The 20,718-nt window shown below is 33.1% G+C and overlaps 2 protein-coding genes across 5 annotated transcripts in view; both read left to right on the forward strand.

Annotated features, from left to right (window-relative positions):
- Nucleotides 1-454: 454 nt before the first annotated feature.
- On the forward strand, nucleotides 455-1,747 carry LOC142241763 (uncharacterized). Its single transcript, XM_075313588.1, has 5 exons — nucleotides 455-583; nucleotides 668-866; nucleotides 933-1,115; nucleotides 1,171-1,434; nucleotides 1,499-1,747. The coding sequence occupies exons 1-5, from the start codon at nucleotides 573-575 to the stop codon at nucleotides 1,655-1,657; spliced, it is 816 nt and encodes a 271-aa protein (XP_075169703.1). The 5' UTR covers nucleotides 455-572; the 3' UTR covers nucleotides 1,658-1,747.
- Nucleotides 1,748-6,425: 4,678 nt separating this feature from the next.
- cindr (CIN85 and CD2AP related) overlaps nucleotides 6,426-20,718 on the forward strand; it is a 108,096-nt gene continuing 93,803 nt past the window's right edge. Inside the window, exons 1-2 of one of the 4 annotated variants that reach the window (XM_075291582.1) lie at nucleotides 6,426-6,541; nucleotides 7,372-8,205. In XM_075291582.1, coding sequence (XP_075147697.1) covers nucleotides 8,178-8,205 — 28 coding nt within the window. In that variant the 5' untranslated portion in view covers nucleotides 6,426-6,541; nucleotides 7,372-8,177. Of the gene's footprint in view, nucleotides 6,708-7,371; nucleotides 8,206-20,718 lie in introns of all 4 variants that reach the window. The other 3 variants (XM_075291580.1, XM_075291583.1, XM_075291581.1) reach the window with 3 other exon arrangements.

Consider the following 20,718-nt stretch of genomic DNA (forward strand, 5'->3'; position numbering starts at 1 on the left):
AAAATATATGTCAAATTATTAAATTAAATTCATGGAAAAAACGAACAAACAAAGGCTTTGAAGAACATAGGGATGTGAAAATAACTTAAAAAATGTTTTCCCTTTGCGATCACGGTATTTATTTCAACATGCTTATATTTGAATTTAGAGTAAATGGGAATTTGGAGTTTCCGTGGCAACCGTCAAACTAAAACATCTTAACTCGGTGTGAATGGTGAAATGTTTAATACTACGTTCCCACTATACATGAAATCTCGCCATTTAGAACCATTTAGAATACCACAGTGGTATTGGCACTATATGGATTATGTTGAAATTCATTACGAGCCAACTGATATATCTCTATTGAGAATCCTCTCATATATCTCTAGTTTCTACTAAAATTTACGTAGAGTTCGAGCAAAATTCCTTTGAAGATTTCGTGCATAGTGTGAACGAAGTTTAACGCCCAATGTTTGTGTCATTTGGCCTGTTGTCTTTACACCCTTTAGAATGTGTTTCAGAAAATTGGATTGGAAACACTGCTATAGATTGCTCAGCTGACGTTTGATTGTAAACATTTCATATAAACAATGGCACCGCAGTAAGATGTTATTACTTTTTTGTATCATTTTTACTTTTTGTTATTTTTAATGTATGAAATTACCGAAATTTTTGTTCAATTTAGTAAAAAAAATAGGGGCGTCCGAACATCTGCTCTGCAGCAATCAGCTATGCTTACTTTTCTAGAATCGAACCAAGGACTGGTAAAAAGGAAATCAGGAATACACTATGGGAAAGAAATGGCAAGAAAAAAATGGTTGCAGTTAACTTACGAATTAAATAAAATTCCAGGAGCCGTTAAAACTCCAGCTCAGTGGCAAACGGTAATAAATTCAATTAGTTTAAATTAGATCTAGATCTATTAATAAAGAAGATTGGATATGCTTTAGGTATGGAGAGATATGAAATCTAAGACCGGAATAAAATTCAGAAATCTAAAAGGTGAAGGGCCATGGAATAGAATAATCACTGAAGGACTTCTTACCCAAATTGAGGAGCGTATAGTGGCAATAGCCGGTTGGGAAGATGGATTTGAAAATGAAGAGTGGAATGAAAACTACGAAATCAATGAGGTATTACAATAAATACGGAGATAGTTTACTTTTATACAGTTGTACAAATCTACAGATAAACGAATCAAATCTCTTGGATGAAAACGAAATTCTTCCAACAGGGTCTATTGACGAAAATCTTCACTCAATTTTAAAGTATGAAACGGAAAATGAAACCATGGATTCAAATTCTTTTGAAAATTATGGAACAGAGGAAAGTGCAGAGTTGCACACACAACAACATGAAGAATATGTCAAACCGCCAAAGAGATCAAAGCTAGAAGTAGATGTAAAAGACGACTTTCTTCAAATTGCAAAGAGACAAGCTGATGCAATGTTGGTATGTTAACTGTTTGATTTCATATTGATAAGAAGGTCAAATTTACTCTATGCTCTTTTCTTAGATGTTAGCAAATGCGCAAAAGGACACTGCTAAAGCACTGCTTAAAATATCCGATGGTATTGCTTTATTAGGTGAAATAGTGACGACACAAAAACGAATTGAGAATAAACTCTCCGAACTTGAAAAATCAATTGAAACAAATCACGAACATGTAACGTAAAATGTTTTGAATAGTTTTTTTGTTTAATATAAGATATATTTAGTTTACTTATTATTTTTTATTAAAAAAAGTCAAATGATCTATCTTGTAGTCGCATTGTGTTTTGACGAGATTCTGTTCATTTAGTATACATAAATATTGAAAATGAAGGGGAAGAAGCTTACTTTAAACAAGACTCCAAATGTATTGCTGAAACTGACTTAACTAGTATATAGGGAGTTGACGTGTTCGAATTTACATTAAAATTGCATATTTCATGTGATTCTTCAATAAACATTACACAGAATTAAAATACATAGCCACGTTAAAGTCTGGCTCTTATTTCAATAAAAAAATTTCATTTGAAATGTAGATTCTTTTAGATAGAAATATCGTTTAAATGTAAAAGGATAGGTTTGCGCATGAATGTATATAGGGGATGGACTTCTTGAACATATACAAAACTTAGTTTTGGTCAGATTGTTTGTTTTTACCAGCTATAATCCTACCAATTACCTTTTTTTAAAATCAATTTTCATTTGATTTCTTTGATTGAAATGCAGGGACTCCATTTAACGCAAGTTATTTCCTTATACTACGGCTGCAATTTGCAAAGTGTGCAGTTTTAGATTACGGTGGCCACTCAGAGAAGCTTTAAAGGTCCAGCTCCAGAATAACTGAGAAGAGGTAAACGCCTGTTGAAAAACTTTTTAGCATTCGGTGTGGGAATTTGAAAAAAAAAACACATTTGTTCGATCAAGGAAAATTTGTCTTCGAACTTTTAATCCGCGTTGTAAAACGTAAATTGTGGTATATCAATAATTAGAATTTAAATTGAAAAGCATACACTAACAACGCTTCAAATCTGATCGGTTCATAACCGAAATGTTTCTTACAATTATTTTTTCCAGTAACTACTCGTTACCGGATTATTTGCCAACGAATGTACTGCGCCAATGTCTCGCAGTTCGATACACGGTGGCATTCCCCTATGTTCTGGTTTACGAATTCGCAAAACGCAAGAATTTTAACAGTATTTAACTTCTGAACCATTCCATATTTTTCATTTTATTTTAACTAATTTTACAACCAAGCCCAAATGGCCATATGAGGTTACAGAGATACTCAAAATAAAGAAAATACATTAAAAAAAAGAAAAAACTTTGTTGTTAGCACCTAATTTTTTATATTTATTTTCATAATTTATTATGATTGTAAATAAATAAAAACAATAACAAAATAATTATTAGGACTAGAATCAAGGACTGCAAAAACTTTTTTCCAAGAAATTTCTAACAATTAAATTCCTTGTCCATAAGAACTCTATGTAAAAATTTAGTTATAAATATCATTGAGGTTCGGACACTAGAGATTGAGGAAAATTTTTCGTTTTGCGAATTCATAAACCAGAACAGGTGGGATTGTTTTTGTAGTTGTAACATTCGCAAAAATAGGATGAAGAGTTTTCTACTTTTGAATTCTAATCTCATTTTTTGAACAGTTTGAAATAGGGTTGGCATCCCGGAATTTTTTCAGATCCAGAAAAAGTGATTCCAATTTTTTTAATTGGAGTATTCATTCAGTGATGAAACTTTGAATGCCTTGATATTTTTAAGAAGTTACTTAATACCATGAAGAACAAAGAATTAATTAAAATATACACTGCCAACATTTTTTGAATACGTCGGAAAAGCGCCGTCACTATTGAAAAGTTGTACCACGCCAAGTTACTACAAAAAGACATTGCATTAGTGCAATTATTAGGTGCCTTTTTAGATAAATTTAAAACGACAAGAGCCTCTTCAAACTATTAGAAAAAGTGAATTTTAAGATAGTTGTGGTCAAGTAAAACGCGATTATTTAGATGTATATCTTTTTGATTAAACATTTATAAATATAACATTTATATGACTATCACTTCACATTTAACATATTTTTTTGCATTAATAAAAGAATGAGTTACAAGTAGCAAGTTACATGTTGCAGCGTCTATCAGCCAGTTTGTTTATTCTCGATGCAGGCAGCGTGTCTGAAAAAATATCTGAAAAACTATCACAACTATAACTCCATTTGGAAATTCGAAAATTGTTCTCCAATATACCTTTCACAATTTTAAGCGTAATAACTATGTTTTTAGCACTTCATTTTAGTTTTTATTTAAATAAATTCCCTGTCAACAATTTTTGAATTTGGGGGCGCTTCTGAGAATCCCCACTACGTCGAAAACAGTCGTATACGATACCCAAAACTCCTCGGAAAAGCGCCGTCACTATTGAGAAGTTGTACCACGCCAAGTTACTACAAAAAAGTATCGCATGAGTGCAATTATTAGGTGCCCTTCTGGATACATTTAGAAGGACGCCAATAAGAGCCCCTTCAAACAATCAGACAAAGTTCATGTTAAAATAGTTGTAAAAGAATCAATGTGGTCAAGTAAAACACGATTGTTTAGATGTTTATTAATTTTATTAAACATTTATAAATTCTCATAAATATAACACTTATAGGCCGGTACTCTGTTTGTTGGTGCGAAAAAAGTTCCACTCAATCATTGTTTCGCGTTGAAAAATGATAGTGTTGACAATATATTTTAAGGGAAAAAACAGCCATTTTGGGACTTTTTTGCGTTTATTTCGTCGAGATGTATTGACAACATCGCAGACTGTCACGAAATGATTACATATACATACGCAACTAGTGGCTCGATTTACACACACACGCATACAAAATAAATAATTTGAAAAAGAAGAAGCAGGCGAAGTTATTTTACAAATATCTTTGGAATTATAAAAATAAATTTTACAGTGCTGCATTTTATTTTTTGGAACATAGCAATTAATTCTTGTGAAATTTTTTCCATTTGTGATACTTTGTTTTTTCGTGTTGAAAAACTGACGTTTATAGCACGGCGCCATTTGCAATGTGAATTAAGAAATAATTTATTTATTAAAAACTATTTGTGCGGGTTTATAAATCAAACACGGACCATATTTTTGTTCCGAAACTATACAAAGGATCAAAGGAATAGCAGATCAATTGTCCAAGGAAAAATAAAATGTTATTTTGTAAAAACAAGCAACACCACCAACTTAATCCAATATCGCTCCCTGTAAAATAGCGCTCCAAGCTACCTAAAAAAACGCCGCTTTCTATGTGCGAAATAATGGTTTCCATAACAATTTTTCGCAAGAATGAACATAGTACCGGCCTTATCACATCACATTTAACATATTTTTATGCATTAATAAAAAATTGATGTTGAGTTACAAGTTGCATGTTGTAGCGTCTATCAGCCAGTGCCTTTATTCCCAATTGAGGCAGCGTGTCTGGAAAAATATTTGAAAAACTATCACTTTATTCCATTTGGAAAGTCAAAAATTGTTCACCAATATACCTTTCACTATTTTAAGCGAAATAACTATGTTTTCAGCACTTCACTATCATTTTTATTTAAATAAATTATAAGAAGCTAGTTGTGCTTGGTGTTTCACAAAATATAAAATGGCTCTTGTAACAATAGTGATGGCAAAATATTTACTTTCATGCGAATAGTGATGGAAAAATACTGTCACAGTTGGCGATTGTTGCAGTGTCACTTACGAGTCTGTGGTAGCGATGAGGATGAAATGGAACTTTGAAATGCTGGCAGGGTTATAATAAGAGAGTTGCGCTTGGCGTTTCACAAAATATAAAATGGCTTTTGTAACAATAGTGATGGCAAAATACTTTCATGTACATTTTGTACCCTCTGATACGCTTCCCCCATCATAGTTGGCGATTGATTTAGTGTCACGAGTCTGTGGTAGCGGTGAGGATGAAATAAAACTTTGAAATGCTGGCAGGAAGTATAAAGAATACTTAACATAAAGTCTTTTTTTGCGTACGATAGCAATATGAAATTTATTTTTGTGTTGATTTGTTTGTTTTTCTTTTCTTATACAAAAAACTTAATGAAAACTTCAAGCCTACTTTTACCATAGAAATTTCTTCGATAAACTGTCCATAAATTTTTTTTCACATGGTCATAAGTTTTTCTTTGTTTGAATTCTTGTCTAATGTTCTTGTTGAATGCATTTGTCCAACACGTATGCTTATTGTATTGTTACGCTTTTATATTTAGGCGTTTTTAATTACCCGACAATTAAAACACAGTTCTTTTAAATAACGACAATCTACAATTTATTTACTATGACTTCACACTTTACAATTCGTTCACACTGAAGTTATTCGTTTGACGCTTTAATTAAGACTGACTCGTTAGCAGCATGCGAGCGCTTTTATATATGACAGTGTGGCAATACGAGAACATTCTGGTAGCACTACAATATTCTGGCAACGCCAGAACATTCTTAGACAATGCTAGAAGGATCTACGACCATTAAGCTGTTCATCTGGTGGCATCGCATTACTACAACAACAATGACAATAGACAATGAGATGAAATGAGAATGCAGAATAACAAAGCAAAGGGGTTGCTATTCTATGAGAGAGTAAGAACTAACATTTCGGTAAGCAAACAAAAGAACATAAAAGAAATTCAGGAAAATACTAGAAAATGAATAGATGATTCCAACAAGTGATAGCGAAATTTTATCGTTAGAATTTGAAGTTTTAAATTAACGGAAACTAATTTAAATAAACTTATATCTATAATTATCAAATTCGTAACAGTATTATCTTTGATGGATGTATCATGCACTACCCTATACTGATATCATGGACTAACTACTACTTTTTAACAACGTTACATTGAATTTCTACGACACTTCACTAGGTCGCCATTGACGGTCTTCTAATAGTACGACGGCGTTACATTTTTTTTCGGCGGCTTTATACTCTTGCATCTACACAACCATTGAACCATCGTAGCAGAATAGATACGGTCACGGTAGCTTTCTGGAGAAGGTATTTAATTTGCAAAAGTACTTTCGTTTGTAAGAAGGTGTCTTAAAAATCAAATTTACTTCTAAAAAAATTCCATTCTTCACAGTAAAAGGTGTGAAATGTAAAAATCAATAACAAAACGAAATGGATGTTAAATGGTGAAAATTATTATAACAAAAAACAAAAGGTGCATCTTGAAGTTGTGGTACCACAATAGCCGTATTGTACAATACGTCGTATTGTAGCTGTAGTAAAAAAAGCTATGAATAGTTAAAGAGATGTTCCCAATTTGACAAAACTATGATAATTGAAGAAAAAGTAAAGAATTTAGTGCCCTAACAAATAATATCAAATGTATGAAGAAAAAAAAAAGGAGGTGCCCCTCTTAAACAAAACCAGTGAAGAAAAAGCACAAAAGGAAGTCGTGGAATTGCATACGGGCTATTGACTCCTCGTCGTTGTTCGGAAGTCGAAAGAATTGCATTTCAAAACGAGGCGCTCCTTAAAAAGAATAATAACAAAATCGGAAAGATAAATGTGTAATAAAAGTGAGACAAGTTAGAGTACCCAGTTTAGTAACCTTTTTCGGCTTTACACAAGGGTCAGGCTCATTGTACTTCTTTTTGTCTTGTTTAAGTGTTCAAAAAACAAACCAATCCTTCATTGGTTACAGGCAACAGTGTAGTTTTAAATCACTTTGTATTCTTCAGCCATTCGTGACATGAATTAATTATTATTATTCTTTTGTTGTTGTTATCATAATGTTGTTGCATTCGCAGTGCAACTAAAACAACAACGAAAGTTCTTAAAAGTCGAATGAAAAGAAAATAATCGTGTGTTATTTATTCCAGCTGTAAAGTACGGAGATAATCTAAATATCTGCTAAAGAAACAACAAAATAAAAAGTAAAAAAAATCGTATATTTAAAAGGTAGATTGTGTTTAAAGGTTTTCAAATTGACCATTTCCATTGTCCGTAAGGTCAGAACAAAAACAAAACAACAGGGCATAGCAAGGAATATAAAGCCCATCATAAAAAAATCCCCATCGTCATCGACAACGAGTTCATCATTCTGTCATCTCAACTTCACCAGCAAAAGTAAACAAACCAACAGCGACAACACGAAAAAGAATGTGGAAAGAAAATGGAAAAATAAAAATACAAAATATAACAACAGTGGATGAATACAAAAGCCTGGTCGTACGAATGTAATAAAGTGTGAATCATACAATATCAGAAACAATACTGAATAAGACTCCAAACGCGTTTAGACCACAAAACAAATTTCGGCCACAAGCAAAAGACCTACCTACACACGCAGCCAAATATTTCATTGGTAGTAGTAAACCACGACACTGGCGACATTGGTATTACCACCAGTATCATTCAACAGTTTTGAGTGCTGAGTGTATTGCATGTTGCCTCCTGACATCTTTTCTGAAGTTGTTTACATTTTGCACTTGCTTATTGTGCAGTAGTATTGACCCTCTATAAGCCAACGCATTTAATTTTGAAATTTTCAGCCATTCTGGTTCTGGACTTTTGCTGAGCAATTTTAACGTGGATTATTGATACTTCATTTTGAGCTGCCAGTGGCGACGTCTAAGAGGAAGTTTTGCAATTTTGTCTTTGCAATTCCTTCATATACATTTCCAATATGGTTGATGCCACAAAATGTAGCGGTGGTAAGTAATATAAAAACTTTATTTTTTTATTAAGCGAATCTATCAAAGACTTAATAGGACGGGGTGACTGATACAAAGCGGTTTATGTGTAAATATTTTTTGTATTGATGCTGTGTTCCTGTAAATCGAACTCTTTCTTTCGAATGAAAGGCAGTCACTTGAACTCGAATCTATTGTGGGCAGGGCTGCCAATTTGCCGATTTATCGGGATTTTGAACTTTCTCGTAAGTGGTAAATGAGGACGCCTGCTACTACTGCCTATTGAACGTTTTTTCACAAATCAACGACAGCCATGCATTAGCGTTTCTAGAAATTTTAGCTGGGGGGAGTCTATAGCCCCCCCCCCCCCCCCCCTATCTGTGATACAGTAATCAAATACATTGGAAAATCTTAAATAGGTTTTAACTCCTGGGGAGCTAGGTTAGTTAGGTTAGTTAGGTTAGGTTAGGTTATGTGGCAGCCCGATTTATCAAGCTCACTTAGACTATTCAGTCCATTGTGATACCACAGTGGTGAACTTCTCTCTTATCACTGAGTGCTGCCCGATTCCATGTTAAGCTCAATGACAAGGGACCTCCTTTTTATAGCCGAGTCCGAACGGCGTTCCACATTCCAGTGAAACCACTTAGAGAAGCTTTGAAACCCTCAGAAATGTCGCCAGCATTACTGAGGTGGGATAATCCACCGCTGAAAAACTTGTTGGTGTTCGGTCGTAGCAGGAATCGAACCCACGACCTTGTGTATGCAAGGCGGGCATGCTAACCATTGCACCACGGTGGGGAGCTAAACATTTTCTGCAGGAGGCTAAGCCCTCCCCATAGAGATCTTTCTACTCTTATGCATCCATTCCGACAAGCTACGAAAAGTAGAAAATTTTAGTTTTGTTAATTAAAGCCAAATTTCGGCCAACCGAGCCGAAATTTGGACAATATATTGCGTGTTTAGTCTAAATTTGATCAGATTTTTCCAAAATCAATAGAGTTTATTCTTCTGTCAAAAAACGCCCTGAACCAAATTTCATCAAAATCGGTTAATACTTGCCACCGAAAACCTGCGAACAACAAATACGTGGACAGACGGACGGACACCAAGGGTTACATCGATTCTGAGTCAATCGGTTTATATATATTTTTTGGGGTCTAAAATCAATATTTCTGGTAGAAAATTTTTTTGCAGATCAAAGCTACTATATCCTAACTACTAATGTTGAAATTTTAAATATACAAATAGTTACTGGGTGGCGGCGTTTACGTACTTTGCTTGTATGACTTACTCAGCATATGTAATACAAACATGTACTAAATAAAATATAATTGTATAAAATCTAATTGTGTATTTAAAATATAATTTTTATATGAAATAAATGAATTTATTTCGTTTTTAACCAAACAATATTCTAATATTATTAACATTGCCGATTTTTAAAATGCAAGTGCCGATTATGACGATTTTTTTTTTCGGAAAATGTGACGATTTTTATTGAAATTTTATTACCAACCCTGATTAGAGGGTTTTCTATGTCTGAAAGTCCGTCACGTTAGTATAACCATACTAGAGATCGAGCAAAACGAATTTATTTGGTCGAAGCCGATATCCGACAAAAAAAGAAATAATCGGCCGAATATTTTCCTAAATTTTGTAATTAATGAAGTTAGGGGCGTTTTAGCACAATACTAGAATATTTTAATGAACAAAGGCATAAAAACAACAATAAAATTTAATTGAGGTCGTGTTTTATAAAATTATTTTAGAACTTAAAGACTTTAGTATTCACAATTATGTAGTTTGATATCATAATCATAATTTTTTGTATATTATCTCCATGCAAACTCGATCTTCTTTTGGAAAAAAGACGTCCCGCTTGTGGGTTGAGGGCTAAAATATTTCATTGCAGCTGATCTTAAATATTGAAAATGAGACCTTTTCCTATATTCAAATATGTTGCCGTTACGTAGCAATGTAGGTTTTTTGTCTTATTTGCAGTAGGTGTTTCGACAGGGCCAATTCAGCTTCGGTTAATTGGCCTCTATACGCCGAAGGCAGATTATCGATTTTTCGCCGATTGCTGAAGCCAATTCTTCGGTCGAGCTCATAACTTCACATTGATTATCAAAAATGGGTATTTTAAATTTTGGCTTTCAATTTTGTCGATTGCCGATTATTTGTCTAAAAAAACTTTTTTAATCAACTTGGTTGCACAAATAATCAAAAAATTAATTAGGATGGAAATCAAAATAAGAACACTTCTCTTCTTTTTCAAAAAAATGCAACGGCAAACATTTCAATCAATCGACTGAATAGTCCAAGTTACACTCAAACAAAGGGCTTCCATGATAATTTAACTCGTTTGGAGGAGTAAATATAAATGTACCTTTTAATCTTAAATTTGTCACTATTGCCATTTTGCTCGGTTTACTGGAATATCTTAAAGGTAACAACAACAAAAAACTTTTCTAACATTAATTTACTATCCTAGATGATTTATTTCAAACAAATAAACAAAACAATATGGGCTCAATTGATAAAATGTTCCCACTGATCTTAAAACTTCCGATGGAATTCCCAGTCTACATATGACAATACACCCATACTACCATGGCACAGATAAATGTAAAGAGCAATTACATTTCAATAGCATTTATTTCCATAAACGTCTTACAATAATCCTATGGAATGTACATGTTTTCATATCTACTTCGAAAAAAAAAACATTTTTTTAATATCAAGTAGAAAAATTCACTTACAAGTGTTCAACGACGAATTCCATTTCTAATATTTAAGGCAAACAGCAGATCTTAAAGTACTGAAGGAAACCTACGAAAAAGTGATAAGAAATTTATAAAAGAAAATGAGTTGAATATAAGATAATAAATGTACACAAGTGTATAAAAAAGAGGAAAATATAGGCAAAGTAAGCAAGCGAATACTGCTAATATAAATTACTAATAACGATAAGATAACAGCTTATTTTCGTCCAAGATAAAACTATGATCAAATACAAAATAGAATTTCAAACAAGAAACTAAAACTGCGTAATAATAATAGGGTAGTTTATATACGATAAACTAATATAGTTTATATGAAGGAGAATATGATATTACCTTATAAAACCCATGGAACATATCAAAGAGGATCAACGTCTCCAATTCTTTCATTAGTAAATTAATATTCTACTTTTGTAAACAGTTAGACATTTAAACAAATCTATTACTGCTTTTGTTTCTAGAATATTAAATAAATGATATAAATTTGTTCATTTACCCCCATTTTCTTGAAGCCCCGTTAGTGCTTCGTTAGCTAACGAACTTCTAAACCGTACTATGGGCATATCTCTCATCTTCCCAATATATTCCATATGCCAGCTAGGAACTTAACTGCTGAACATTTTTCAGTTAAAGTTAACCGGAGAGAAGATATTTCCATTTTATTTTCCGTGGTAGTTAAAGCCTAACGGAGCTATATGAAAATGGCCGTTAATAGCATAGTAATGAAAATATATTCTCAGGCAATACGTTCTTTGTTCGTTATAGAGTCATTCAGAGAAAATTTTTAAATGAACATATTAAACTATTATTTTGCAATTTACACTTACCTCAAAGTAAGACAGAAAACCGAAGCGAAGGGTTTTTGGCCGACCGAAGCGCGTTTCTTGCCCGAAGCCGATGTTTTGTCAAAAAATCAATAATCGGTAGAAGCTGGTTATTTTTCTAAAATTTGTAATAAAACACAATTGGAGTGTTTTACTTCAATATTGGTAATTTTTTTACAAAGGCATAAAAACAACAATAAAAGATAATAATTCTGTACATATTCTCGATGCAAACTCGATCTTCGTTAGGAAAGAAGATATCACGGTGCGCTGAACAATTGTTCGTTGGTCACGCTTGTCGGCGGAGTGCTTAATTATTTTATGGCCGTTACTCATCAATGTTGAAAAGAAGAACTCTTCCAATATTCAAATGCGGTACCCTTGCGTAGCATAGTTTGCTCCGTAATATATAAACTCATTAAATTTTCTAATACTGTTTTTTACTCTTCTCAATTTTATTGATTTGAGCTTTTTGTTTTATTTGTATACACAAAAAAAAAACATTGTTTGATTTCAATCACGAAAATGATAGTATCACTCACCCATTTTGATTGGAAACTAACACGATTTTCAATTAAAAATTTAATTGACATGTCACGGAATCAATTAATTGTATGATTGAATCAATTAAAAAATGATTGTTTTTTAAATTAAAATTCAACCAATATTTTAATTGAATCAATTAAAATTTTAATTAATTTCGCAACAAAAATCAATCAACTATTTGATTGATTCAATTAAATAATTAATTGATATTGACAATATAATTCAATAAAAAAATTAATAAATTGCACACCCAAAATCTTATTTAATTTTGTTTGACATAAAAGAAAATATGGAAGGTGGAACATTTTCGAACGAACATGCCACTTCATCCTTTTGGTACCCAAATGGTGGGGTGGAATAATTATTCCAGTACCAAAATATTTGCTCAATGTTGACTGCTGAAGCGTTTGCCATTTAAAAACACTAGAATTTATAAAAAGTTAGCCGAGAAACAAGTTTCTTTCTTTACTACACAGCGTAATCAGCGTAAAAGTACGTGCTCCAACAGGCTAATATTCTACATAGATATTTGCCAGTCGGAAAATTGCTCCACGCCGCTGGGATAAAAGTATATTTGGGAGAGCCCTCTTTCAAATGGAACCAAAGATTCAGTTTCTTATCCATTAATCCTTTCACTACCAATGTCCACTTAGAAGGACATTCGAAAAAGACACCAACTTCTATTTTCTCACTTAGTTTCGGTTTATTTCTCAATGTTATTTTAAAATAGAGGCTTTAATCTCAATAAGCTATAAATATTTTCCATATTGGTATACATTTTTAAAGGGTGATTTGTTAAGAGCTTGATAACTTTTTTTTTTTAAAAAACGCATAAAATTTGCAAAATCTCATCGGTTCTTTATTTGAAACGTTAGATTGGTCCATGACATTTACTTTTTGAAGATAATTTCATTTAAATGTTGACCGCGGCTGCGTCTTAGGTGGTCCATTCGGAAAGTCCAATTTTGGGCAACTTTTTCGAGCATTTCGGCCGGAATAGCCCGAATTTCTTCGGAAATGTTGTCTTCCAAAGCTGGAATAGTTGCTGGCTTATTTCTGTAGACTTTAGACTTGACGTAGCCCCACAAAAAATAGTCTAAAGGCGTCAAATCGCATGATCTTGGTGGCCAACTTACCGGTCCATTTCTTGAGATGAATTGTTCTCCGAAGTTTTCCCTCAAAATGGCCATAGAATCGCGAGCTGTGTGGCATGTAGCGCCATCTTGTTGAAACCACATGTCAACCAAGTTCAGTTCTTCCATTTTTGGCAACAAAAAGTTTGTTAGCATCGAACGATAGCGATCGCCATTCACCGTAACGTTGCGTCCAACAGCATCTTTGAAAAAATACGGTCCAATGATTCCACCAGCGTACAAACCACACCAAACAGTGCATTTTTCGGGATGCATGGGCAGTTCTTGAACGGCTTCTGGTTGCTCTTCACTCCAAATGCGGCAATTTTGCTTATTTACGTAGCCATTCAACCAGAAATGAGCCTCATCGCTGAACAAAATTTGTCGATAAAAAAGCGGATTTTCTGCCAACTTTTCTAGGGCCCATTCACTGAAAATTCGACGTTGTGGCTCGTTAGTAAGTCTATTCATGATGAAATGTCAAAGCATACTGAGCATCTTTCTCTTTGACACCATGTCTGAAATCCCACGTGATCTGTCAAATACTAATGCATGAAAATCCTAACCTCAAAAGAATCACCCTTTATAAACTTCTTTAACAATAAACGAAAAGATTTCAGGACAAAGTCATATAGCTCTTGAAGTAATAGAGGTAGGATCTCAAAATGACAATTTTTGTTTTACATGCTATTAGTACTAGCAAAAGCAGAACATTAGGTTTATTTAAATAGTGAAAAGGTTAAAACACCTAGGTCAGCCCTTCTCCCAAAAGCGTCAAATCTAATATCAACAGGTTTTGTTCTGAAAAATCCCATATTTTTGTATTTCCTCAGATTCGAGTCTTTAAAATCAATCCTACACAAGTTTCCCAAATTATTCAGGTAATCCTATAGGACATTAGAATTATCTGAGCTATTAAATGAAAGAAAATCTAGTCCTAAAATTATGAGCCATTTTCTGGACCCACATTTTATTCGAGAAGTTCCTGGGTCCTGTCTGTTCGGCTTCAGGATTGTCATTTGGGATCAATTTATATTCCAACAGATCTTATTGTTTGTATTAATGTACATATTTTGTTTTTTTTTTTTTTAGATGTAATGAGTCATCTTTATGGTTATTTCATTACCATTTTCTTTTCTGTTTTCTCTCTAAATATATTTGCTCATCACAAAAACAAAAAGAAGCGAAAAAGGGCACAACAATGCTAATATCTAAATAATTCCATAGTCGTAAATAAAACTTGAGCCAAAACCAACAGAAATGTGTACAATATTTGCTGCTATCTCTGTTGTTCGTGACTCTTGATGGTTGCATCGACAATCAACCGGTTGATGGATGAATCACTGCAAGACAGAATATATCGTTTGCCGAGTAGTTATCTACCGACCAGTTAACCACGAGATAGTACGCACTCCATCGAATTGCCAATGTGCAAATTGTCAAGTTTATGAAAAATTTGTTTGTCAATGACAATGGGGTAAACAAAAACTATGTTCTTTAAAGCATATACAAAAGGAAATTTTCAATTTTTATACATATCGAAATATATACATATCGAAATATTTTTATATATATCGAAATATCGATTTCCGACTATATAAAGTATATATATTCTTGATCAAGGAGAAATTCTAAGACGATATGATCATGTCCGTCTGGCTGTCTGTTGAAATCACGCTACAGTCTTCAATAATGAAGCAATCGTGCTGAAATTTTGCACAAACTCGTCTTTTGCTTTTGTCTGCAGGCAGGTCAAGTTCGAAGATGGGCTATATCGGTCAAGGTTTGTATATAGTCCCCATATAAACCGACCTCCCGATTTGGGGTCTTGGGCCCCCATATAGACATATCTCCCGATTTTACTTATTGGGCTTATAGAAACCGTAGTTTTTATCCACTTTGCCTGAAATTGGAAATCTGGACCATAAAGAGGTGTGCCACAAATGGTGAGTATCGGTCCATGTTTTGGTATAGTCCCCATATAGACCGATCTCCATATTTTACTTCTTGGGCTTATAGAAACCGTAGTTTTTATCCAATTTGCCTGAAATTGGAACTCTAGAGGTATTTTAGGACCATAAAGAGGTGTGCCAAAAATGGTGAGTATCGGTCCATGTTTTGGTATAGCCCCAATATAGACCGATCTCCCGATTTTACTTCTTGGGCTTATAGAAACCGTAGTTTTTATCCAATTTTCCTGAAATTGGAACTCTAGAGGTATTTTAGGACCATAAAGAGGTGTGCCACAAATGGTGAGTATCGGTCCATGTTTTGGTATAGCCCCCATATAGACCGATCCCCATATTTTACTTCTTGGGCTTATAGAAACCGTAGTTTTTATCCAATTTGAAATCTAGAGGTATTTTAGGACCATAAAGAGGTGTGCCAAAAATGGTGAGCGGTTAATAATTGCGACCGGAATCCTGCGAACAAAAAATACATGGACAGACGGACGGACACCATGCGCTAATGGAAGTTGAATCTTCAAAATTGACGTTTGAATTTTTGAAAATCGAGTCAAATTGACTTTTGATGTTGGTTTTTTAGTTGGAAGTAGCCGCATCAGAAGCGTTAATCGAAAAATGTTTAAGAGTTGAAAACTCGACTTTTCAATGTTTATACAATGTGAAAAATTCATAAGTTGACATTTCTTTCTTTTGCAAAAAATTAAAAATCGACTTTTTTAATTAATGTGCCTGCTATCTCAGTTTAGACAATTTTTGTCATTTTGAAAATCGTTTTTCAAATGTACAAAAAATTTTGATTTTAATTTCTGCTACTTTTCAAATAATCCAGTTGTATTGGAATTTACATATTTTCGCAATAACCAACAACTATATTGAGTATTTGAATTTTTATTTAGATCATTTCATTAACAAAAAAGTATGCAAATAAATGTACCCAGGAAAAAAGAGAGAAAGACGATCTACTCAGTAGACAGTAGAATACGTTCACAAGAAGATTACTTGATTAAATAACTTTATCTAATTGAAGTTTTTCATAAGAAGTCTTTATGTGTTTACATTTAATGGAGTATTTTTTAGGTTGACTCAATACCATGATGGCGGAAAGAATTTTTTCGTTTTATTTTGATAAAAAATAAAGAATATTTTTTCTTTCTCATTATACAAGTATTACAACACAACCCGCAGCATTCAAACTCGTGCGCCAGACATCACGTACTGACTTTGCCTCGGACAGCGGTTTTGGCTTTCTTGATGTGGCTCTTGATATTCTTATGTTTTTGTAAATTTGTTTTTTTTTTTTGGTTGATACTCGTCTCTTATTTGACTTTCTACGGGTATGTAGGTCGGTGACTTATACTACTCCTGCCTTCCCTCCTACTTATGTTCTGTTTTAAAGTTATGGAAACAATTTATCAGGAATTGTTTTGTAATGTGGAATTATTTCCGTCGTCCATTAGCTATGACTTGCATACGATAACTAGTAAATGTGTAGCAATAAACGTTGAATGAAGAAATGTGAAAAGTAAACTGAAATGAAAAGTTCATTTGTAGTTATTTTGAGATAATTACCTTTGCATAAACTAATTAGGAATTTTATATTAGAAACATTGGATGGTGTAGGAAAGGGTGTGGTTATCAATTTGTGAAAGGGAATAGATATCGTAGTTTTGCCATACTCTTCACTAGAGATGTTGTCTTGTACTTTAAAACCTTTGGTTGGTGTTCCAAAAATTTTATACATCCCTTCTTGTTTAGTCTTGGCTTAGGTTAGGTTGAAAAGATTCTTCAGGTTTCATGTCGGCTGACATGCACCTAAGCCAGTATTCGTGCGCTCAGACTTCTTTTTTCCTTTGTAACCTTCCTTTATTCCAGTAACTATGGGTCTTTAACGAATTCCCCAAATATGTTTCCAGTCCTTAGTTTAGGTTAGGTTAGGTTAGGTGGCAGCCCGATGTATTAGGCTCACTTAAACTATTTAGTCCATTGTGATACCACATTGGTGAACTTCTCTCTTATCACAGAGTGCTGCGCGATTCCATGTTAAGCTCAATGACAAGGGGCCTCCTTTTTATAGCCGAGTTCGAACGGCGTTCCAAATTGCACTGAAACCACTTAGAGAAGCTTTGAAACCCTCAGAAATGGCACCAGCATTACTGAGGTGGGATAATCCACCGCTGAAAAACTTTTTGGTGTTTGGTCGAAGCAGGAATCGAACCCACGACCATGTGTATGCAAGGCGGGTATGCTAACCATTGCACCACGGTGGCTTTCCAGTCCTTGTTTCCCAGCTGGACAAGGTCCCGAATCACTTATTCGCCGATATGGTTAACCCATTGTCTAGTCAAGGCTGGGCTGTGACAAAGGTAATGTTTCAATCATCAAAACACTGAAAAAGAGCATTCCCGGTTCCAATGGTTTTGTTTTGTAGACTAATGATTTTGGTGTTGATTCCGAGCCAAAGAAGTGGAGAGTTTAAGTAAAGACACATTTAATACACAATTCTCTTTTAAATTTGAATTTTTGCTTACTTGATTGTAGGAAACAAATTTTAATTTAATAGTTTTTTTCAGCTTTTTTTCTTCATGTCCTATTAAGGTCCTTTAAAAAAACAACAACTTAAATTTCCAAATTCAGACTCGACTTCAAGTAGAAATTATGGTATGTTTCAAGTAAAAAACGTCTTTAATATAAAGTATTGAAAAATGTCTCCTATTTTTAAACGCTTTTTTTGCTTTGTAGTCAAGATGCAAAAAGTCAAAAAAAAATTTAACCTTCAACAAACAACATTTTCTTTCATGTAAAGATACCCCTTTTTGAGTCCAATCGCCAAACTCTAAGGACAAAACCCATCTACTCATCGTGTCCTAAAATTTAGTATATGGGTGTATATTGCCCCCTCTATATTTTATTTTTCTGATTCAATCAGAAATTAATTGATACAATTAATTTTTTAATTGAAATGTCTTCAATCACGAAAATGATAGTATCAACCATAGTTTTAATTGGACATTAAAAATATACTTGATTAAAAAATTAATTGATTTCATTAGCAAATTTCAATTAATTTTTTAATTTAAAACTCAATTATTTTTGAATTAAAAACGTAACTATTACTTTTTTAACTGACTTACCCCCATTTTCATGAAACTCCGTTAGTGCAATGTTAGCTAACGAACTTTTAAACCGTGATATGTACATATTTGTCATCTTGCGTATATTTCCATATGCCGGTTAGAAACTTAACTGTTCAAAATTTTTTCAGTTAAAGATAACCGGAGAAAAGATTTTTCCATTTTTCTTTCTGTTTTCTGGCAGTTAAAGCCTAACGGAGCTACATGAAGTGTTTTTATTTTGTTTAAAATCGATTGTTTGAAAGAAATTTCTAGTTAAAATTAAAAAAATGTTCCATCACTTTTTTTATTGACTTAGTATGAGTTTGATTAAAAAATTAATTGTATCAACTAATTTTTTAATTAAAAATTCTAAAATTTTCAATCATTGACTTAATTAACTTTAATTTTCTATCTTGATTTAATGTTTAATTGTATCAATTAATTTATTAATTGAAAAAAAAAAAATCAACTTCAATTAACTTTTTAATTGGAAAAAATTTGGTGATATTTTTTTCTGTGTAGTTTTTGCACAGTGGTCACATTTGTCTTTACCTTTAACTCAACCGCCACTTAAAGTTATGTCTCGAATGAACTTGATGAAATTATTTCAGATTTAGATTCCACACATCGTGTTCTAAAATTTGGTATATGGGTCCCTCTATAGTTTTTGCACAATGGTCGCTTTTGTATTTTAACTGTTTACTCTTTTTAAAGTTAACATTATTGTTTTCTCTGTTACGCTCTTTTTACAGAGCTCTGTTAGCGTTAAGACAATGTTAACATAAATGTTAAAGTTAACTTTATTTTCACGGACATGCTTTTGAGTTTAGAATCCCTGACGGAAGTATAAATTAGCAATCGAAATCGCCTTAAGATTTTATAAAAGAATGAGTTTACCACTCAACTATTGCAAATTTAACATACGATTGATGAAACCAAGCAAAACAAAGCTTGGCCATCTTCCATATTCGATGATTTAAGTACACAGAAAAAAGTCTGTTGTAAAACTGATGCTAATATGAACTAACATTTATTGCAAAAATTTTATTTTGTTTTAGTTTATTTTTAAATTTTTGTAAGAAATTTTCCCCAGCCTTAAGATTTTTTCTTTATTCCAAGTATGTCTCGAAAATTGTATGAAGTAAATGGCCGTAAAATTTCAATGACATACAATTTACTTCAATTCTTACTAAAACAGAATAAGTTTTTCGTCAAAAATAGTAAGAATGAACTATAGTGTGGTTAAAATGGAAATGATCTGGCGCCTAAGATTTTTTCTTTATTTTTAGTTTATTTTTTCTATTCGAGAAAGATGAATTTCGTAAATGGTATTTAAAACTCCGCACTTTCGCACGAGATAGTCAATTTTTCCCATAGGTTACGTTAGGTTGTGTAATCTTTGGAAAAACTCTTGTGTTTATTACATGTGCGTGCGCTAACTATTATATCAACGTAGCTCTTAGGATTTACATAGATCAGTCCGATGTTGAGTTAATACCCCATTTCTACATTTATATTTATCATCCATGGCTTAGACTTGAAGAGTATTTTTTCGACTGAGTATTAGGATTTAAAATCCAACATTAGCAAATATGACCTTAATACACCTTTTTTGTCTCTTCCTATTTATTATCAGGCAAATCACTAACTCAAAAGTCATGATCCACTTAACAAAAAAATGCGCTAATTTAATCATTTTATTTAGAAATAATATTAGATATATTCGTAATTATGTTTAATTGCATTAAATCATGCTGCTGTGTGGTTCACTCTCAGCCTGGGCTGGGGATGTCTTTGAAGATGTCTGATGCATGATTATATTGCTTGAAATGTTGTGATGTTTTGTTCACTTTTCTCATTTATTCGTTGTTTATTTTGTAAGAAAGACAGAAAAAAACACATATAAATAAGCGTTTTAATTGGCACCATGCCAAATGATTTATTATCCGTACTCATGAAGATGTTGATGGAGATTAAAGCCTCTGGAGATAGTTGTAAGCTACAGACTAACTGCCAGATAGCTGATTGGTAATGGTGTTGATGTTGACGACACAATGTCATAAGTGAGTGACTCGAGCCCACAACAATGACATTGCACAGTGTAAGATGTTATGGATGTTACGAAAAGAGCTTCTTTGGTATTGCGTTGAACCAAGAAACAATAG

Source organism: Haematobia irritans, chromosome 1, assembly GCF_050003625.1.
Source record: "Haematobia irritans isolate KBUSLIRL chromosome 1, ASM5000362v1, whole genome shotgun sequence".
Lineage (NCBI taxonomy): Eukaryota > Metazoa > Arthropoda > Insecta > Diptera > Muscidae > Haematobia > Haematobia irritans.